Here is a 20,172-nt window from a genome sequence, read left to right as displayed (position 1 = left end):
CCCCCCTCCTTGATTGCAGTGCCAGACCCTACGATATTGTTCTTTTTATGATTGGAATATCATCAACACGTTTCCTGAAGCCATCCTGCTGGATGATCAGTGGTTATCACCTTTCAATCTTTTCAGTCTGTTACATGCCTTGGTGCAGACAGATTCACTCAGTGCTGATATTATTTCCATAACTGAAAACAATGGTCTTCATTATGATGAGGTATTCCTAGCTCCAAAGCCAATATGTGTGTAAAAAGTGTCTCTGTTCCTTGCTTGTGAATACTGTTGTGTGATGGCAGTTGGCTCGAGCCGTTTGGTTGTAACAATGGCCTCCTCAGCTTCTTAGGTTATCTTGATAGTTAACTTGCGCTAACTGTTGTGATAACACCCCCATTTCTGGTTCTGCTACAATTTTTGAATGTTCGAAATTAACTTACTGTTTTTTATCATTGCCTTTCAATTGTGGACAAATTTGAGTCATATGAATTCCTCCTTTTAGGAAGAAAGAAAACCAGCCATATAGAGAGTAACAACAGCCACTTGGTGGTACTGAACTTAAATATGACTGAACAAAGAGACATGTTGCCAAAGTTTTTCATTTTGCACTCATCAGAGCAACATAAGAATGCCAAATTTCAAATGATTGCAGTAACTTTTATGCTACAGGGGAAAAGGGTGCCGATTGGTTGGAAAGTCTACTCTGGTTGCAGCATTGCCATGGAGAAAGCGGCAAAGAACTATAGGCTTCCCAAATTTCCAAGGAATTCAGTAAGGCACTTTTGTTCGTAGAGAATAGGTCCCGGCAAGGGAACAAATGTTACTTCTGGCAAGAGTAAATGAGCCAAGTACAAGTATGGCTGATCATCTGAAATTGGTTGTTAGAGTAATGATCAACACACTCAGGATTGTTCAGTGGGTGCTGCCCAATTGGGGAATCGCATCTAACGGTAGATGTTTTGGTTTGGGTTTTGCAAGTGCAAGCTGATTGAGCATGGACTATACTCTTACAAACAAACAAAGTCCAAAGGTGTGCAGGTTAAGTTGATTGGCCATGCTAAAATTGACCCTAGTGTCAGGGATTGGTGGGGTAAATGGGTAGGGTTGTGGGATGGGGCCTGGGTGGGATTGTGGTCGGTGCACTGTAGGGATTCTACGATGAAGGGACGTGCTGTTTGATTCGATCAGCCAATTGTTGTGATGTACGTCCTGCATACCTGGCATCGCCAGGATGGACAACAAATGTTGGCCTTGTCAACGCCGCCCACATCTCTCAAAATAATTTTAAAAATTAACCTCAATATCAGGAGTATAAACAATGGATCTGCCTTAATCAAATTATATATTAATTTTGGTTTTGAGTGTTACTGATTCAGAACTGATAATTGTGGTGGTATTAGAACCAGGTATATAAGACTGGTTGGTTTGAGTAGGAACAGCAGTACAGCTAACATGAACTGTTTTGTAGCAAAAATGCTATGAGGCAAGTGAGTAAGGAGTTTGCCTACCTGTTATCTGCATTCTTAGAATGTAAAGGACATTTGGTCTTTAATAAAGGTGCCAATGAAAAAGTCAGCACTTCAGATGGGTAACAAAGTCTATGACAAGACATCGAATGAGATGTCTGCCTCAAGTTATGTATGATATTGATTCATTTTTCTGCTCTTTGTTCCTCAGATCTCTGGCAGTTGGTACAAACTCTGGTTATAAACTTTTCTCTCTGTCATCAGTGGACAGGTTGGAGGAAATCTACAAATGCAGTGAGTCATAGCTTTTTCAACCTTGGGAAAACTGAAGAGGATTGCCTTTTCTAAAAAAATATAATTTTATTGAAGATTTTTTTGTACAAACTCAAAGATTGGTACAGTATAGCAAAATAATTTTCAAACAAGTACATGCAGGAAGAGAGAGAGAAAATAAAATTACCAACACAGTTGGATCAGATTATTCATCGTATCCAGTGCCTTCCACCACACAAGTAATAAAAGGAGATATTGAAGGATGGGGGTCTATCAGGATACAGCCACAATTGCCTCAGCACTGCACAACCAAGCTCACAGGATAATGGCGATAGAGCCATAGAATTTATGAAAAATCTTGTAAGAGTAAACTAGACAATGTGGAGCCCAGAATCTTAAGATAAGGGTCCCAAACTTTACGGAATCTATCCGATTTAGCTTAAAGTAAACAAGTCAAATATTCCATTGGTATACATTCCAGATTTTATGCCAATTCCGAATTGGAGGGGACTTACCACTAATCCACAAGCAAAGAATATTCCTTCATTCTGCAAATGTTAGTATGTTGTGCAGCCTTTTACCATTTATGCTACTGATCTTTTTGACTGGGAGACCCAGTATCAGAGGCAAGGGATTGAACTGTGGGAGGGTGAACAGTGACGAGGACGCAGAGATCCTTCAGAATGATCTGAACAGGTTGGGTGAGTGGGCAAATCTATACACTGTATAAAAAGGTGGACTGCATTTGGATACCTTTAAACATGTATAATGTTTGAAATGATATTTGAAACTTGTACATCTGATATGCTAAGCATAATTTTACAAGAGGTAAATTTTAAATTTAAACTTTAATTTAAAACTTAATTTAATTTATCCAATTTATACTGCAGATGCAGTAAAATTTGGATAAATGTGAGGTTATTCACTTTGGAAGCAAAAACAAGAAGGCAGATTACTACCTGAATGACTGTAAATTGAGAGAAGAGAGTGTGTAGCAGGACCTGGGTGTCCTTGTGCACCAGTCACTGAAGGTAAGCATACAGGTGCAGCAGGCGGTAAAGAAGGCAAATGGTATCTTGGCCTTAATTGTGAGAGGTTTCGAGTACAGGAGCAGGGATGTGTTGGTGCAATTATACAGGGCTTTGGTGAGGCCACACCGAGAGTGATGTGTGCAGTTTTGATCTCCTTTTCTGAGGAAGGATGTTCTTTCTAGGGGATGGCAGGGCTGATATATGAGGAGAGATTGACTAGGTTAGGATTGTTTTCACTGGAGTTCAGACAAATGAGGGGGGATCTCAGACACTTATAAAATTCTAACAGGACTAGACAGGGTAGATGCAGGGAGGATGTTTCCAGTGGTGGGGGAGTCCAGAATCAGGGGTCACAGTCTGAGGATTCAGGGTAGACCATTTAGGACAGAGGTGAGGAGACATTTCTTCACCCAAAGAGTGATGAGCCTATGGAATTCATTTTCACAGGAAGTAGTTGATGCCAAAACATTGAATGTGTTCAAGAGGCGGCTAGATATAGCACTTGGGGAGAATGGGATCAAAGGTTATGGGGGGAAAAAGCAGAATTAAGTTATTGAGTTGGACGATCAGCCATGATCATAACGAATGGGGGAGCAGGCTCGAAGGGCCAAATGGCCGCCTCCTGCTTCTATATTCTATGTTTCTATGAACTGTAAGGTCATATCAAAGATTCTCTTAGGCCTTGTGAGAAGATGAAACCAATAAACTCGCATCTTGCCACAGGACCAAAAAACAATGCAGGTAATCTCCCACGTCCACTTTGCACTTCTGGGACAAGAGGACATGGTGGGGTTGAATCTGTGCTGCTTGGAGTAATGTGTCGCCGGTGCAATATCTTAAGCTGAGTTTCTCTTGTTCTATTACAAATTGAAATTTTATTCGCACATTTCTGGATGTCAGTATTTACTGTGAGGTCTCTTTCCCAAGACCACAGTGTGCCCAATATATTATCACAAGATCCAGAGCATGGAGTGTTGCAGAATTTACTAACTGAATGCCTGAGCTCCACAGATAGCTCCACCTCTAGCAAGGCCTTGCTGGTCTCGCTTGGAATAGAGGGGCTCACGTCAGAAAGAGCAAGAACCAAATAAGCAATAAAATCGGTCCTGAAGTATGAAATGAAATTATGCGTCGGGATTCTCCCCCAAAAAATTCTAAGTGCCGAAAAGTTGGAGTAAATCCCGCAGGTTTTTTTTTTTAAGCGGGATTTTCAAAATGTATCTCCCACACTCTGTGCACTGCAGAGTTCCCTCGCATGATTCTCAATAAAAATCAGTGTGTGGGGCTTATTCCCGCTGGAGAGGCCAGCAACATAGCGCTAAGCGGGCCACTGAGCATGCGCCAATCTTTTATAGCGGAGATCAGCGCATTGCAGTAGCCCCGCTCTGCACTGGCCTCCCGATCGTTGGTCAGCTCAGTCGCTGACCGACCCCGCAAAGCTGCCTTTGCCGACCCCACCTTGATGGCCAGCCCCGATCAGCCCTCCCCTCCCTCTGTCACCGATCCCAAGTGCAGAGTGGTAGCGGGACCCTCCATCCCCACCAATCTCCCTCCCACATGCTCCGCCTTCAAACAGCCCCTCCCCCTTGACACTGCCTGATGCCTGGTGGGCATTACCACTTTGCCTCTCGGGCAGTGCCAGGGGCTGAGGCTGGTACTGTCAAGCTGGCAATGCCTAGGGGGCATCCCATCTTACCCCGACCACCTGTGGGGCCTCCGGTGCCTCCCTTCACTCCAGCGGGGCTGTGCTGCCAGCTCCCTGGTAGTGGGGAGCTGTTGTAAACCCCATTAGAGTGAAACACTCCTGACGGGGATGGGAGAGGGGAGGTAGAGGGCCCGGAGACTTCAGTCCTGGACCCGCTAATGCCATTTAAGTTTGAATTTACATATTTTAATCAGCTCCACTCCGATTTCGGGCATGGAGCTGATGATGCTGTAATTCTGGCAGCCGGAGTCATGCGGAGGCCATGGTGCCCAATGGGAAGCCCGCTAAACAGCCTCCTCAGCTCAGCGGACTGGGAGAATCGCCCCCTTGATTTTTAAGTAAAGATGCATCAAATCTCCAGAACCTGGGTCCATGGTGGGCCCCTTGAGACGAAATTCTAAAAAGACTGGAGCCTGGTCAGAGATCACAATGCTGCCAAGAGTACAAGAGGCAACCGACTGCAGAATCATCTATGGCACAAAAAGGTAGTCAATGGTGCTGTGACACAGATCAGAGCCGAAAGAACGTGAACGCTTTATCCTTGGGGTACGTAGTTCTCTCCATATCCGGATAACCCACCTCTTGACAAGCCAATGCCCTAGCTTGCTGCATAGGGCGGTTCCTTTTAACGGAGTTTGTCAATTAATGGGTTACAATGCCAATTAAAATCACCACCAATAAAGGAATAATCGGAGGCCAGTTCAGCAACGTCCATAAAGGCCTTAGTGATAAAGGCAGTGAGAAGGTAGATTTTTATTAACCAACACTGCTACCCCTTGGCTGCTGGTCGAGGAAAAAAAAAACAAAAGACACCTGCCCCACCAAGTTCCTCTTGTGTTTGAGATGCTCCCTGTTACCGAGATGAGTTTCTTGCAACAGAGCCACGTCAACTTTATCCTGGTGAAGAAAAGACAGGATCTTCATAATTGAAATGAAGGATATCGGGTGAAAAAGTCCATCGCTATATGTACCCGGATTACAAGACAAGAAAACGGATGAAAATTGCACAGCTCTAATACCATACAACCTACACAACACACTCCTCAAGAACAAGAAGTACAATGCACGATGCATTCCATTAAAGATAGATGAATGTTCCTGGGTATATCAGGATAATTTGCTATCATGCTCACTCATGGGATTTCCTCTATCAATTTGAGTAATCACTTAACAGGATCAATTAAAAGATGGAATTACAGGGGGTAGGACATAAGGATAACCAGCAAGGATTCACTAGCATGTTCACTCATTTCCTCTATCACCGTGATATATCAACAGGATCAATTAAGAAATGAAATTACAGGGGATATATTCAATGATTAATGAGGATTAAGGAAGAACTGCAAAATATGTCTTTAAACAGGGTAGTCAACGAATTTGCCTCATGGCTCAGTCAGAGCTCCCTTTGGAAAACCAATCACAGGGGTGTTCTTTCTCCGGCCCCGATTATTCCCGATTCCATCGGGATATCCGACATACCATGCAGTTGATTCCCTAAGGATTGCAGCTGAGCTTCCACCGAAGAAGAGGCACCTTGACATTGAGGATCCTATCTTCCTCCTCATTGAGCCTCTTGCCGGTATTCTGCAATTCATCTGAGTGAGCATTAATGTTCTCCGTCAAAACACTGAGTTTGCCATCTATAACCCTGACAATGTTTGCAGTCACCACCTGCAATGCCTTCGAGAGCATCGAGCCCAGAGCCTGCTCCCAGTCAGGCCACAATGTTGAGGGCCTAGCACCACCCTCGGTGCCTCTGACTGCTCCTATCTATGGGATTTTCCTGACCCTTTGGAATTCTGTCATCAATACCGTCCAAAAATGTCCCAAGGACATAGCGTGGAGTATATGCTCCAGGATAAAGTGACTATGAGCTGTGCATCAGGATTTTTTTTTAAAATTGAAAAATGAGCAGAACGCTTGCAGAAACATGACAATTCCCACATTCACATCACGTGACCCCCCCCCCCCCCCCCCACCCCACCACCCCCCACCCCACCACGATTGCCATTTTAATCAGGCTTTTCTATGGAGGGATTTTCTGCAAATGTCTAATATTTGTGGTATATGAAATAGCACAATTCTAGATTTATATGTGGTACAATATTAATGTTTTGTACGTTGGTCAGACTCGCATGAAACATAGGGAAAGAAGTGGAAACGTAATTTTATTTTCCTTGCTTTCATTATACAATAGCAAAGTGCCTAAAAGTATTCTGTGCGTGCGAGAAGAGAATGTTGTGTGTTAATTTGTTTGGGGTATTCAATTGTGGCACAAAGCTATGGAATGGAACAGTTTCTGTTTTAGAACCTTAATATCAAATCTTACAAGGCAATCTTTAACATGTCCAGGAGTAGTGTACACCTTTTCTCAGCTCTACTTCCAAAGATGTATCAAATTGTGAACTCTAGAAGATCACCAGTGCAAATATTTACGAGAAAAAATATTATCCTTATCGCTAACTTAAATGTGGGATCCCTAATCTTTAAACTCTGTCCACTGGTTCTAGAACCCCAGCATCCCCCACAAAGGGAACATCTTTCTCAGCATCCACCTTGTCAAATCCTATTATAGAAAGGATATTATTAAACTAGAAAGAGTGCAGAAATGATTTACTAGGATGCCACCGGGACTTGATGGTTTGAGTTATAAGGAGAAGCTGGATAGACTGGGACATTTTTCCATGGAGCAAAGGAGGATTAGGGCTGATTTTAGAGGTCTATAAAATAATGAGGGCGTAGATGAGGTAGATGGTCAACATCTTTTCTCAAAGGTAGGGGAGTCTAAAACTACAGGGCATAGGTTTAAGATGAGAGGGGAGAGATACAAAAGGGTCCAGAGGAGCAATTTTTTCAGAGGGTGGTGAGTGTCTGGAACAAGCTGCCAGAGGTAAGCATTTAGACAATTACATGGATAAGGTTGGTATAGAGGGATATCAGCCAATTGCAGGCAATTGAGCCTAGCATAGTGGTTAAAAAAGGGCAGCATGGACAAGTTGGGCCAAAGGGCCTGTTTCCATGCTGTAAACGTCTCTGACTCTATACATCCCCTCAGGATCTTCTATGTTTCAATAAGGTCACATCTCATTCTTCTAAACTCCTGAAGCCCTACTTGCTCAACTTTCTTCGTAAGATAACCCTTCCACTCCAAGATTCAGTCAGGCGAACATTCACTGAACTGCTTCTGACGCAATGATATCCTTTCTGAGGTAAGGAGACCAAAACTGTACATGGTACAGCTGATGTGGCCTTGCCAACATCCTGTGCAACTGTAGCATAACTTTGCTACTTTTTGTACTTGATTTCCCCTTGCAATAAATGCCAACATTCCAGTTGGCCTTCTCATCACTTGCTGCACTCACCCACAAGCACACACGCCAGAAAATTCTGTCCAAAATGCATCTCAATGGTACAATAACCAGGCTCTCTGCCTATTTTCAGGACCAATCCAGGCTATGTTTCTGCTAACCCAGGACTCCCTTCTGAGACAGCTAATGGTGCTTAGGTTTTTTTCAGCGGTTGGGTGCATAATACATTGACTGTAAATCTGGAAGGAGTGCATGCCCGATCCACGTTGATCATTTCAAATGGCTCCTCGCACACGCCAAACTGTTGATTTCACTTATCTGCTACCATTTACGTATGTTCGTATTCCAGTTGGTTAGCCTGAGCTGAGTCAGAGCAGCAACCAAAAATGTCGCCATACCATGAAGAAATATTTAACATCGTACAATTCAGAATTTTAGCATCATTTTACAGAGATGTAATCGAAGCAAATTGGACTCTGAGCCAAAGGAAGTGATTTCGGGGGAGAGAACACTTGGTCGCTGACAGCTTAGAATAAGTACTTTGTTCATCTTTATTTGACGACTGACAAGTTCAGTTTAATCAGAATTACTCAGCATCAGTGGAGGGAACAGTAAGTGCCTATTCCGATGCCAAGTACGCCCTGAGACGCACAGGAATCCATTGTAGCTTAATTTATGCAGCCAAGTGTGCACTTACAAGGGGAACACTTCCAATCGCCATCAATAAGAAAGTCACAGAACCAGACATCAACGTTTGCCAGTTCTCCTGAGTTACCATACCTTTTCTTTTTTTCTCCTTCATTCTCACCGAGTTGAAGAATATCTTGTATTTATTTAGTCCTTATCATGTCCCCCACGAAATTTCCCAAACTTCATCTGAATTACTTCTGAAATGCATTCACTGTTATTTTACATAAATAACCAGGGTTCAAATTATGACTTTTAATAGTTTTTTTTTTACGCTCAGCTATTCGCGGTTTCAAAATGTGGAACTCTTATGTCTCTCTATCTTTCCTGCCTTCTGCAAGCTCCAGGTTTTTCAAAGTGAAGCTTGGCATTACCTGATCACTGATGGACATATTCAGAATTGGGCTCTGGTGCCGATAGTTCCACGTTAAGGGAGTCAGTCGAGCAAACAAATGGCTGGGGAGCCACCTCCGGTGACCACTGCATGGTTTGCACTGACTGGCACATGAGCAAGGTGATAGCATGAGTGTCATTTGTAAGTGCCAGGTGTGTGGAGCAGGCAAATTGTGACTCCAGTCAGCATATAATGCCAGTCTGATGCCTGACCGCCCACTTTGGATCCTACCATCCTTGCTGATGTTGTCCTTTCAACACGCACAACCAAACATAAGGGCATCTGTCATGTAGCTGAACAGATCAGCACTATACAAAGGGATCACCATTTAACTTGCAGGTAAGGTGCTTTTGCATTATCTTCTTGCTACTGCAGAAGTTGAAGAAGTTGGATAAGTCCAGAAGGAGGTGTGCTGGAGCTTTGGAAGCAGTTGTGTGTGTTTGAAAGGCCTCTAAATTGTACCACTTGGCTCCCTGTCTTAGGGGTTATTGTTTCAGTTCCCCTTGAACTGCAGCATCATAGGGAGGTTGAGCAGAGGAAGCCGAGAAGATCAGCTTCTCACAAAGGAAGGAGGAAGACTCGCAGCAGGAAGCTGTATTCACCGAGGGTCTTCAGCGAGCGTTTGTCCAGCTGCACCTCGGCCGGAAGCAGTGCATTCAGCTGCTGTACTTCAACTGGAGGATATCACAGCACCATGTCAACACCTGGTCCTGGAGTGTTTAAGCATGGCAAGGCTCATGCCTCCAATGGCTATCAAGCTCACCATCGCCATTGATTTCTACACCAGCGGATCCTTGTTGGCCGGAAAAGCGGACTTTGCCAATATGTTGCCGTTTGTTGTCCATTACTGGGAGGTCAGAGAGATTCTGTGCACCAGGAGACGCCCTTCAGTGTCATTTCTCTAGGCAGAAGGAAGCAGCAGGAACCGGCACAGGGTTTCACCAGGATATCAGATTTCCCCGTGGTGCAAGGAACCATCGTCTGCCCACATATAGTTTTGTGGGCACCACATCTCAAAGATGAAATGTACAGCAACCTCGGGTGTATTGCTCACCTGACGTTCATTTGACGTGCAGCCATTTCCAGCACATCTTGTTGAGAGTGCCTGCTATCCCGGCAGTAGTCAGGATGTGTTCATCATGCGTTATCCCATTGTTCCAACCGTCTTTAAGCCACCATGTCAAACCAGGAATTGGCTGTTTGACACACACAGCTAATGACAACCTTTCACCACCTGACCACACGTGGACATTCCTTCTACAGCCATGCTCCAACTAGGGACATTATGAAGCAGACCATCAATTTCCTGAAGCAACAGTTCTGCTGCCTGGTCCACTCGCAGGGAGTCCTCCAGTACTTGCTGCTCCGTGTCTCCTGACTTGTGATGGTTTACTGCATCCTACAAAACCTGATCATTGTGAGGATGCAGTCCTTGTCATTGGGGTTTTGAACATGTCCGGGTGAAGGAGTAGAAGAGAAGGAAGGGAGGAGGCAACCAGCACATCTGTAGTCTGGACATGCTGTTTGTGAGCATCTCATCAGACTATGGTTCCCCTGAATAAATTCCCAGATGCTCTCCAGACCATCCCTCTGTTCCAGACCATCCCTCTGTTCCAGACCATTTCCCCATCCTGTTTGCCACAATCCTAAAATAAAAGGCATCCCAAAGCAACCATTCTGTATCAACTTTATTCAACAACTCGTCCAGTACTCCACACAATACTTGATTATTCATCCTTGTGCTTTTCCATAGTTGCTGTCCTCCAGGTGCCTTTACCTGGCCTTGTGTTCCTATATGAATGCTGCTCTGAGGGGGGACAGAAGAGTGGTGCTTCAAGGAGCCTCTGATATTACCCCAGGGTGATGCCTTAGCAATCCTAGTAATCTGTTGGAGCAGAGATTGCTGGAAGATTGTGGGACCCTGCAAGCCCCTTTGGACACTGCTCTCCGCAGTCATGATGGCAGCAGTTTGGTTTCAAGATGTTCTTGCCTGGCAACAAGCAGAGATCTCATAACCTCAGCATGAACATCCACTCTGACATTGCATAGCTTCTGTCTGTGTAGCAATGGTAGTTGACGTGTTGGCCATCAGACACTGCATGAGGGCTGGTTCCAGAAGTATTTGAACAAAGTTGGCCACCACTTCCATGTTGGAAAGGATCTGCTCCAAGCTCTGCACGAAGCCTTTTGCCAAGTTGGAACTGGACTTCACCAGGATCATTGACAATGACAGAAGGTCATTGTGGTAGGCCTGCCATTATACACCAAGCATTCCCATCAACCTCATGAAAGTCCTTTTCTGAGTCCTTTGTAGCAGAGTTGGTCTGCAAACTTGCTCTCCGGGGATCTGATGCTCACCTTTCCCTTTTTCATGCCCATGACTCATCTTGCGCCTCTATATCATCCTCTAAGATCTACATGGTGCCAGTATCTGAGCTTGTGTCTATGACTGTCCAGTCAAGCGATATTGTTTCTTCCTCTGGTATCTGTTTTCCTCCGGCTGCACTTGGGTATCTGAAAGTATAAATGCACAGTGTTCGGATGAAGAAGGAGGTGTAGGGGGAAAACAAATAGTATATGGTTACCAGGGAACACAACTTGCAACTTGGGATTGAAGGATCATCAGATTTGAGAAGGTGCTTAAAGCGGGATCATTTCATTATCCTGGATAGTTTCAGTGGTGCTGGTTACCATGGCCTTTCTAGCTGTGACAATAATGCTGAGCATGATCTCCTCTGAAGGGTTAAGGACATGCAATTGTGCCTGTCTCTTCTCACCATCCCCACCCCCACCAAGCCTCTTGTTATATGCCAGCTCATCAAGAAACGAGGATGTTGCAATATGCTTGGGTGATGTGCCTGTCATAGCTGAATAGCTGGTGGTGTGTGGGACCTGTGAGCTGTAAATGTGATTGTTTCAGCAGTGGGAAGTGTGTGACGATGAGCTGGAGCATGTGAATATTGGGCATGAGTCGAGCTACTGGAGATTGTTTATGGCTGTGTTGCATCGAGCAATATGTGAGGTTGGTGGCACAAGTTGATAGGCAATGGGTTTTGAAATACATTGATGACTTGTGTGAGGTCATTGGACTCCTTCTGTCACTTTATCCAGGTTCTCATGTTCCTGGCATTGACCTCTCTGTTACCACTGCTCTGCAGTATCTATCTAGAGGGCCTCCTGGGACCTCTGGGGGCAGGTTGTCCTTTCCTCTTTGTAATCCCCTGTACCAAGACCACCAGCACGACATCTGAGAACCCAGGAGCCCTATTTGCTGCGTCTTTGCTTGGGTTCCTTCAGCTGTTCCTAATTTGTTTTCCTGCTAATTAAAACAGCAAAAGTGTATCTCCTTTAAGTATGGCAGGCCAACTTTAAGCCTCACGCAAATCTCGGTCGACATTCTAGCACGCAGCCACTCAGCAAAGTGTTTACTTCTGGGCTGCATTACAGAATCTTCAAGTTTTCCTGCAATATGATCTTTGTTCCATTGCACACATTTCTTAATTAAAAGAAGATGGACCAAAGTCTCATCAAAGTGTGTTGCCCATACTGGGTCCTGTCGCTCTCTGAATGAAGTTCTTGAACTTCTGTTCATCAGACCACAGAGGTCAGAAATTCAATACGTGTTAGATTGTAGAAGTGAGATGCTCTCCTACCACTTGATGCCACAACACGTCACCTTTGTGACTCTTCAAATAGATTATGGTGCTTCCCGAGACAGAAACACTGGTCTCATTTATCTTGCATTGAAACAGAAAATGGTGGTTGCCATTGGCAGCAATGCTGTAAGGTAACAGTAGAGATGTACTATAAGATTCTATCTTGTTCCCTACATCTCAATTAAACATACAGCTACCTGTTTGTAAATGGTGTGTCTGCGTTTTCCATATCAATGGACTTGTATAAAATGGAAACATTGCATCAGGTTACATGATTATTCATAGGAAACTCTGAAAATATACTAGATAAAAGTAACAATTTCAAGCATAGCACTTGTGATAGACAGAGATGTACTCACTCGACTCAGTTGCCTTAGAAGGTGGACAGAACCAACTGCCGATTTCTGGGATCCATGCTGGAGTTAATATCACAGGTACAGTAGAGGGAATGCTATGCACTTCATAGAATCATAGAATCCCTACATACAGAAGGAGGCCATTTGGCCTATCAAGTCTGTACCGACCACAATCCCACCCAGGCCCTATTCCCGTAACCCCGCACATTTACCCTGCTAATCCCCCTGACACTAGGGTCAATTTACCATGACCAATCCACCTAACACGCACAGCTTTGGACTGTGGAAGGAAACCGCAGCAACCGGAGGAAACCCACGCAGACACGGGGAGAAAGTGCAAACTCCGCACAGACAGTGACCCGAGGTTGGAATTGAACCTGGGTCCCTGATGCTGAGAGGCAGCAATGCTAACCACTGTGCCACCGTGCCACCACTTGTGTCAATTTAAATACCTACGGTGCAAAGCTGGGAGATGAATATGACTGATGTTGAAAAATTTGAAGGTGGAGAACCTGAGGGAGAAAATATGCAGAGAGTCTTGATGGGGGAAAAAAGCGCTGGTGAAAAATATTGAGAAGCTGCAGAAGGAGAATGCAACTGATAGTAATCTGACCATGAAGTGTGACTGTCCATGAGGAACTGCAGGCAGTGTGTGACTGATGGTGATAAACTTCAGGAGGCGAGTGCACAACAGTGTGATTCGCAGTGGCTGAATAGAGTGTGATGAAAGTGTGCAAATGCTATGTATGTGTAAGTCTGTAAGAAGAATGTTGCTTATTTGGAACTGAGATAGTGCAAAGTTAGAAATTATGGTTTCTTTCCATGTTTAAAGATTGTCCATCTTTTAACAGTTAAGCTGGTTCATTTTATACTTAAACTGTGTTATGAATAAAGCTTGTTTTGATAAAGGATCCCTAATTTGTCAGTGGAATTACTCCTGCAACAAAGCATCCTTTTCTAACATTTATGCCAACATAGAGAAATTGTTGGGGTCTAGTAGGCTTCATAAAATACCTTGGGGTTCTGGTCTAGGACCCTAACAAAAGTGAGCTATGAGGTAAAGCTGGAGAACTTGACCACTGGCAGGAAACTGTCTGTCATTTTCATACTCTACCCTGTACCAGCCTGACCGCCCTTGTCAGCCTTACATAATGTTTCAATGAAATTCAGCACCTCATCTTTTTGTGCATTTTAACTAGTATCAAAGGTAGTTTTAAGGGATTTATATTTGTATGGGTAAACATTAGAAATAAGGTATAGTTTTACGTAGATTTAATGTTTCTATGTCTGGAAGAGAGTTGTCTGGAGGTAGTTTCAGTTCTAGCTGAGATACTATTGTGTTTGGAGAGTTACGGCGTGAAGTTGCTTAGCAACTAGAGGGGCTCTGTATGGGGAGCAGAAGTTTTCTTTGTTCTTTAGCTGAAAGCGAGGGATAGTAGGAGACAGATAATGAAGCAGTAAACAATTCTCTCTCAGCTCTGCTAGTGGAAGCTGAAGAGGAACCAGCCTTTTTAGCTTTGCTGAAAGAAAAACCCTACAATGGAGTAATGGTTCCAACAGCCGGTGCCAAAGAGTTAAAGAACAACCAGTTAAGAAGCTAGAGAAATGAAGAAAAGCTTCTAAAAGGTCTGGAGTTAAAGGGAACAAAGAAGAAACTGGGAAAGAGAACAAGATTCTGTTCATGGGCATCAGACAAAGTTGAGAAGAAATCGATTGGCGAGGATACTAGAGAAAGGTTTCCTAAAAGTAATTTTAAAGTTTGAAATGTCTTGCCGTCTTCTAAAGATAAATTGTAAAGTATTGACTAGATATCAGAATTGGTGTCGCGGTGAAAACTTGAAATCCTGGCCTGGATTTGCTGCTAAAAGTGGAGTGGAAACTCTGGTCAAATGGGTCTTTTGGAAAATGTGAACTGGAGTTTGGAATGCAGTTTGCGAAGTAAATCTATTGCAACGAGAGACTATTTTAAAGTGTGTTTTTGGGAACGGCATTTAGAAACTCTCTTATGACAATTATCTGACGGGATTCTGAGGAGAAATCCGCAAACAGTAACTTTTTGTGCTAATGAGACCATTTTAGCTTCAAATGGGCTGTTGGCATCCATGTTAATCTTGAAATCTGCTTTTTGGTTAAGCTAAAAGAGGAGTAAAGGAGTATTGTATTATAATCCATTTTTCATGTTTAATAAATGTTTTTGGTTAAAACTAATTAGTGGTCCTATGGTGGCACAGTGGTTAGCATTGCTGCCTCACAATGCCAGGGATCTGGGTTCAATTCCGGCCTCTAGTCAATGTCTGTGTGGAGTTTGCACATTCTCCCTGTGTCTGCGTGGGTTTCCTCCAGGTGCTCCAGTGTCCTCCCACAGTCTAAAGATGTGTGGGTTAGGCTGATTGGCCATGCTAAATTGACCCTAGTGTCGGGGGATTAGCAGGTTAAATCTATGGGGTTACGGGAATAGGGCCTGGGTGGGATTGTGGTCGGTGCAGGCTCGGTGGGCTGAATAGCCTCCTTCTGTACTATAGGGATTCTATTCTATGACTCTGTTCCTCCACAAAAAAAGTAAAAATTAAGGTCTTTTGAACCAGGGTTCCATTCTGGGATCTTCCCATCCAGTTATAACATCAACTGGGATTGTAACAATACAGCTTTCTAATTCAACATTTGAGTTCAACAATTCCAGACCATAACCTCCACCCCCATTTTGTTTTTGTTTCCTTGCTAGTTTTGGTTTTTCGTGTCTTTTGTTTTTGGATGGCAGTTATACATGATTCTGCCACTCGCACCTCCCTTAGACACATGACTTATTTCTTTGCTTGATCTATTACCACTAACATTAGCCTTGCATCTTCAAATCTGCTGTCATTTAATCTCTCCTGCCCTCACCCGATCACAGATCTTCCCTCTTTGTTCCTTTTTCTTTTTCACTTTTTTCAATGAAGTTCCATTCAATGACTCAGTTCTTGCTTCTAACCTATTTCATTGAAACATAGAAGATAGAAGCAAGAGTAGAGTAGGCCTTTGAGCCTGCTCTGCCATTCATTTTGATCATGGCTGATTATCCGTTTCAATATCCTGATCCTTCTTTCCGCCAATGTCCCTTGATCCCAGGAGCAATATCTAATTTCTTCTTGAAGTCTCACAACATTTTGGCCTCAACTACTTTCTGTGGTAGTGAATTCCATAGATTCACCACCCTCTGGGTGAAGAAATTTCTCCTCACCTCGGTTCTAAAAGGTTTACCCCTTATCCTCAAACTATGACCCCTAGTTTCAGACTGCCCCACCATCAGGAACATTCTTTCTGAATCTACCCTGTCTAATCCTGATAAAATTTTATAAGTTTCTATGAGATCCACTCTCACTCTTCTAAATTCCAGTGAATACAATCCTGCCTTCCCGTGAATCAACCTGGTAAAACTTTGCTGCGCTCCCTCTATAGCAAGGACATCCTTCCCCAGGTAAGGACAGCAAAGCTGCACGCAATACTCCAGGTGTGGCCTCACCAACACCCTGTACAATTGCAGTAAAACATCCCTATCCCTATACTCAGATCCTTTTGCTATGAAGGCCAACATACCCTTTGTCGTCTTTACTGCCTGCTGTGCCTCCGCGCTTTCAGCAACTGATGCATGAGGACACCAAGGTCTCGTTGAGTATCCACCTCTCTCAATTTACACCCATCCAAATAACCTGCCTTCCTATTTTTGCAACCGAATTGGATAACCTCCCATTTATCCATATTGTACTGCATCTGCCATGCATATGCCCACTCACTCAGCCTGTCCAAATCACAGTGAAGCATCTCTGCATCCTCCTCACAGCTTATCCTCCCACCCAACTTTGTATCATCTGCAAATTTGGAGGACCCTCTTCCAAGTCATTAATATATGATGTGAACAGTTGGGGTTCTAGCACAGATCCCTGGAGTACCCCATTAGTCACTGCCTGCCAATTGGGAAAAATACCCATTTGTGCCATTTATTTGCTTCCTATCTGCTAACCAGCTTTCGATCCGTCTCAAGACCCTACCTGCAATCCCATGTGCTTTAACTTTACATAGTAGTCTGCTTTGTGAGACTTTGTCGAAAACCTTTTGAAAGTTTAAATAAACCACATCCACCAGTTCTCCTTGGTCAACTCTACTGGTTGTATTCTCAAAGAATTTCAATAGGTTTGTCGAGTATGATTTCCCTTTTGTAAATCCATGCTGACTTTGTCTGATTATACCACTGCCTTCCAAATGCTGAGCTATGAAATCCTTGATAATGGACTCTAGCAATTTCTTCAATACTGATGTTGGGCTCACTGGTCTATAGTTTCATCTCAAACTCTTCCAGCTTCTGGTGAAGGGTCATCAACTTGAAATGTCACCTCTTGTTTTTCTCTTTCCAATAATGCTAATGGACCTACTGAGTATTCCAGCGTTTTCTGTTTTTTTTTTCAGATTTTCAGCATCCATAGTGTTTTGCTCTTGTAGCTTAATGTCGGCAGTGGGAAGTTATTGGGACTAATGCATGTAGGAATTATACAGTAAATGGTAGAACCCTTAGGAGTATTGGCAGAGAGATCTGGACGTACATGTCCACCGATCACTAAAGTGGCATCGCAGGTGGATAAGGTAGTCAAGAAAGCATAGGGCATGCTTGCCTTCATCAGTCGGGGCATTGAGTATACAAATTGGCAGGTCATGCTGCAGCTGTACAGAACCTTAGTTAGGCCTCATTTAGAATATTGTGTACAATTCTGGTCGCCACACTACCAGAAGGATGTGGATGCTTTGGAGAGGGTACAGAAGAGGTTTACCAGGATGTTGCCTGATTGGGGGGTATTAGTTATGAGGAGAGGTTGGAGAAACTTAGTTTGTTCTCACTGGAACGACGGAAGTTGAGGGGTGACCTGATAGAGGTCTACAAGATTATGAGTGGCATGAACAGAGTGGATAGTCTGCTCTTTTCTAGGGTAGAAAAGTCAAGTACTAGGGGACATAGGTTTAAGGTGCGTGGGGAAAAGTTTAGAGGAGATGTGCGAGGCAAGTTTTTTACACAGAGGGTGGTGAATGTCTGGAACGCGCTGCCTGGGGAGATGGTGGGAACAGATACGATAGCGGCATTTAAGGGGCAACTTGACAAATACATGAATAGGATTGGAAAGGAAGGATATAGACTCCATAAGTGCTTACGGTTTTAGTTTAGGCAGGCATCATGATTGGCGCAAGCTTGGAGGGCCGAAGGGCCTGTTCCTGTGCTGTACTTTTCTTTGTTCTTTGTTATTATCAGGGATGAAACGGACTTCTATCTGGGGAGGTACGGGTTAATCAAGGAGAGCCAGCATGGATTCATTAAAGGAAAATCATGTTTGACAAATTTGATTGAAATCTGAGTTAACAGAGGAGGTTGATCAAAATACTTCAGTAGAAGTTGTTTATATGGATTTTCAAGAGGCATTCAACAAGGTCATTGATACTGTCATTGGCTGTCATTAAATACCCATCTGCTTCATTGATGTAAGTTATCCTTACGTGGTCTGGCCTACATGTAATCAACAGCAATGTGGTTGATCCTTAACTGCCCCCTGAAAAGGCCTAGCAAGCCACTCAGTTCAAAGGCAATTAGGGATGGCAGCAAATGCTGGTTTGCCATTGATGCCCATGTTCCAAGAAAGCTACCATTTCTCAGGAAAGATTTTAAAGGCCTTTGAAAGGGTACAGAGGAGGTTTAGCAGGATGTCCATAGAATCATAGAATCCCTACAGTGCAGAAGGAAGCCATTCAGCCCAGGGAACCTGCATCGAATTCCTGAATTATTAATGAATTTATCTATTGTACATTTAGTCTATGTCTATTCAGTCTAAAACTGTATTTAGTTTTGGACTTGCACTATGGTGATGATTGCTTTCCTGTTCTAGTTTGTTTTGTTACTTTAAACGCTGACACCAGTTGTAACAACCAAGGATTCAGATCCATGTCTTTAACAGGCCCATGTTATACAATCCATCATGAGTGCCTAGTCAAGCCACACATATGATTCTTTATTATTGTGTTCACCATCCTCTGTGAAAACTCAAGAACTTCACAATTGCAGCACAACAATCTAAACACTATTTTATTCAAAACACATACAATTCTACCTTTGGATCTCTACATGCAATGAATACTGATACTAACTTACAGTACATTAAAATACACCTCCGATAATAGGGAGCTAAGAAGATGCACTTGTGTAGTCAATCTCAATGATTCTATTCCCATGGTTACATGGTTCACTTAAGCTCTGCAATAAACTATAAACAGTGACCAAGCCAACATGCCCCAGACCCTCAAGACATGGATGAATGACCTTCCCATTCCTTCAGTCCTTCAATGTTGCGTTCACAAAGCATTCCTCTTCAGCAGAACTGAAAGCTGTTTCACATTCACCTGCTGATTCCACAATTCATGAGGTACGTGGGCAATGTGAATTCACAACCCCAGTGGAAGCATATTCTCTATTTCTGCTCCATCAAATTGTAATGATAAAGGCCACTATTAGGTCACCCCTCAGCCTCCTCTTTGCTAGAGAAGAGAGATCCAGTTTTTTTTTCAGTCTTTCTTGTTATCATTCTTGTAAACCTTTTACATGCCTTCTCCCGTTGTGGGAAAGTTTAACTGACTTGGAGTTTGAGATCTGAGTTCTTGGAAATCTGATCATGTACTCTGGATCCTGTATGAGCACCTCCCCTGTATTAACAGCTCACCACCTGCAGTAACATTCTTGGTAGCTTGTAGCACAACCTCCTTGTACTCTGTTTCGGAATGGTATTGTGTGCTTTCTGGAACATAACCGGTAACTAGGATTAGAGCCTTAAAGGGAATCAAAAGAATTTAAAACTGGGGTATTAAACAACACGGGAGGCATCAGTATTCTGGGCTGCATTCATAAACCAGCATGTTGTGACTTGAAGAGCTAAGGGGATGGAATTTGTACCTTGAATTCTGATATTTCACCCTGAGCAATCTCAGATTACTATCAACAGGGGATGCAAGAGCCTGTCGCCCTTCTTGTACACAGGAGGTCTGAAAGAAAGAGATATGCGAGAACACTTTAGATCCAAATGAAAACAGCAGATCATTGCTTTCACAGGGCTCAGCTATCTGTAGTTACATTTGATAGCTTGTTCGTTATGTTACTGGACTAGTAATCCAGAGACCTGAAATAACTGATGCAGGGGCATGAGTTCAGATTCCACCGTGACAGCGAGGGAATTTAAATTCAGTTAATTAAATACACATGGAATAGAATGCTAGCAATAAAAAAGGACAAAGAAAATTGCA

The 20,172-nt window shown here is 43.4% G+C and overlaps 1 protein-coding gene across 4 annotated transcripts in view; it reads left to right on the top strand.

Moving 5' to 3' along the window:
- wipi1 (WD repeat domain, phosphoinositide interacting 1) overlaps positions 1-20,172 on the top strand; it is an 80,488-nt gene that overhangs the window by 7,972 nt on the left and 52,344 nt on the right. For all 4 annotated transcript variants that reach the window (XM_078225623.1, XM_078225624.1, XM_078225626.1 and 1 more), the window contains exon 2: positions 1,666-1,748. In XM_078225623.1, the coding sequence (XP_078081749.1) occupies positions 1,666-1,748 (83 nt within the window). The remainder of the gene's footprint in view (positions 1-1,665; positions 1,749-20,172) is intronic.

This window comes from Mustelus asterias, chromosome 12 (genome assembly GCF_964213995.1).
Source record: "Mustelus asterias chromosome 12, sMusAst1.hap1.1, whole genome shotgun sequence".
In the NCBI taxonomy this organism is placed as follows: domain Eukaryota; kingdom Metazoa; phylum Chordata; class Chondrichthyes; order Carcharhiniformes; family Triakidae; genus Mustelus; species Mustelus asterias.
This window is presented reverse-complemented; position numbering and strand designations above follow the sequence as displayed.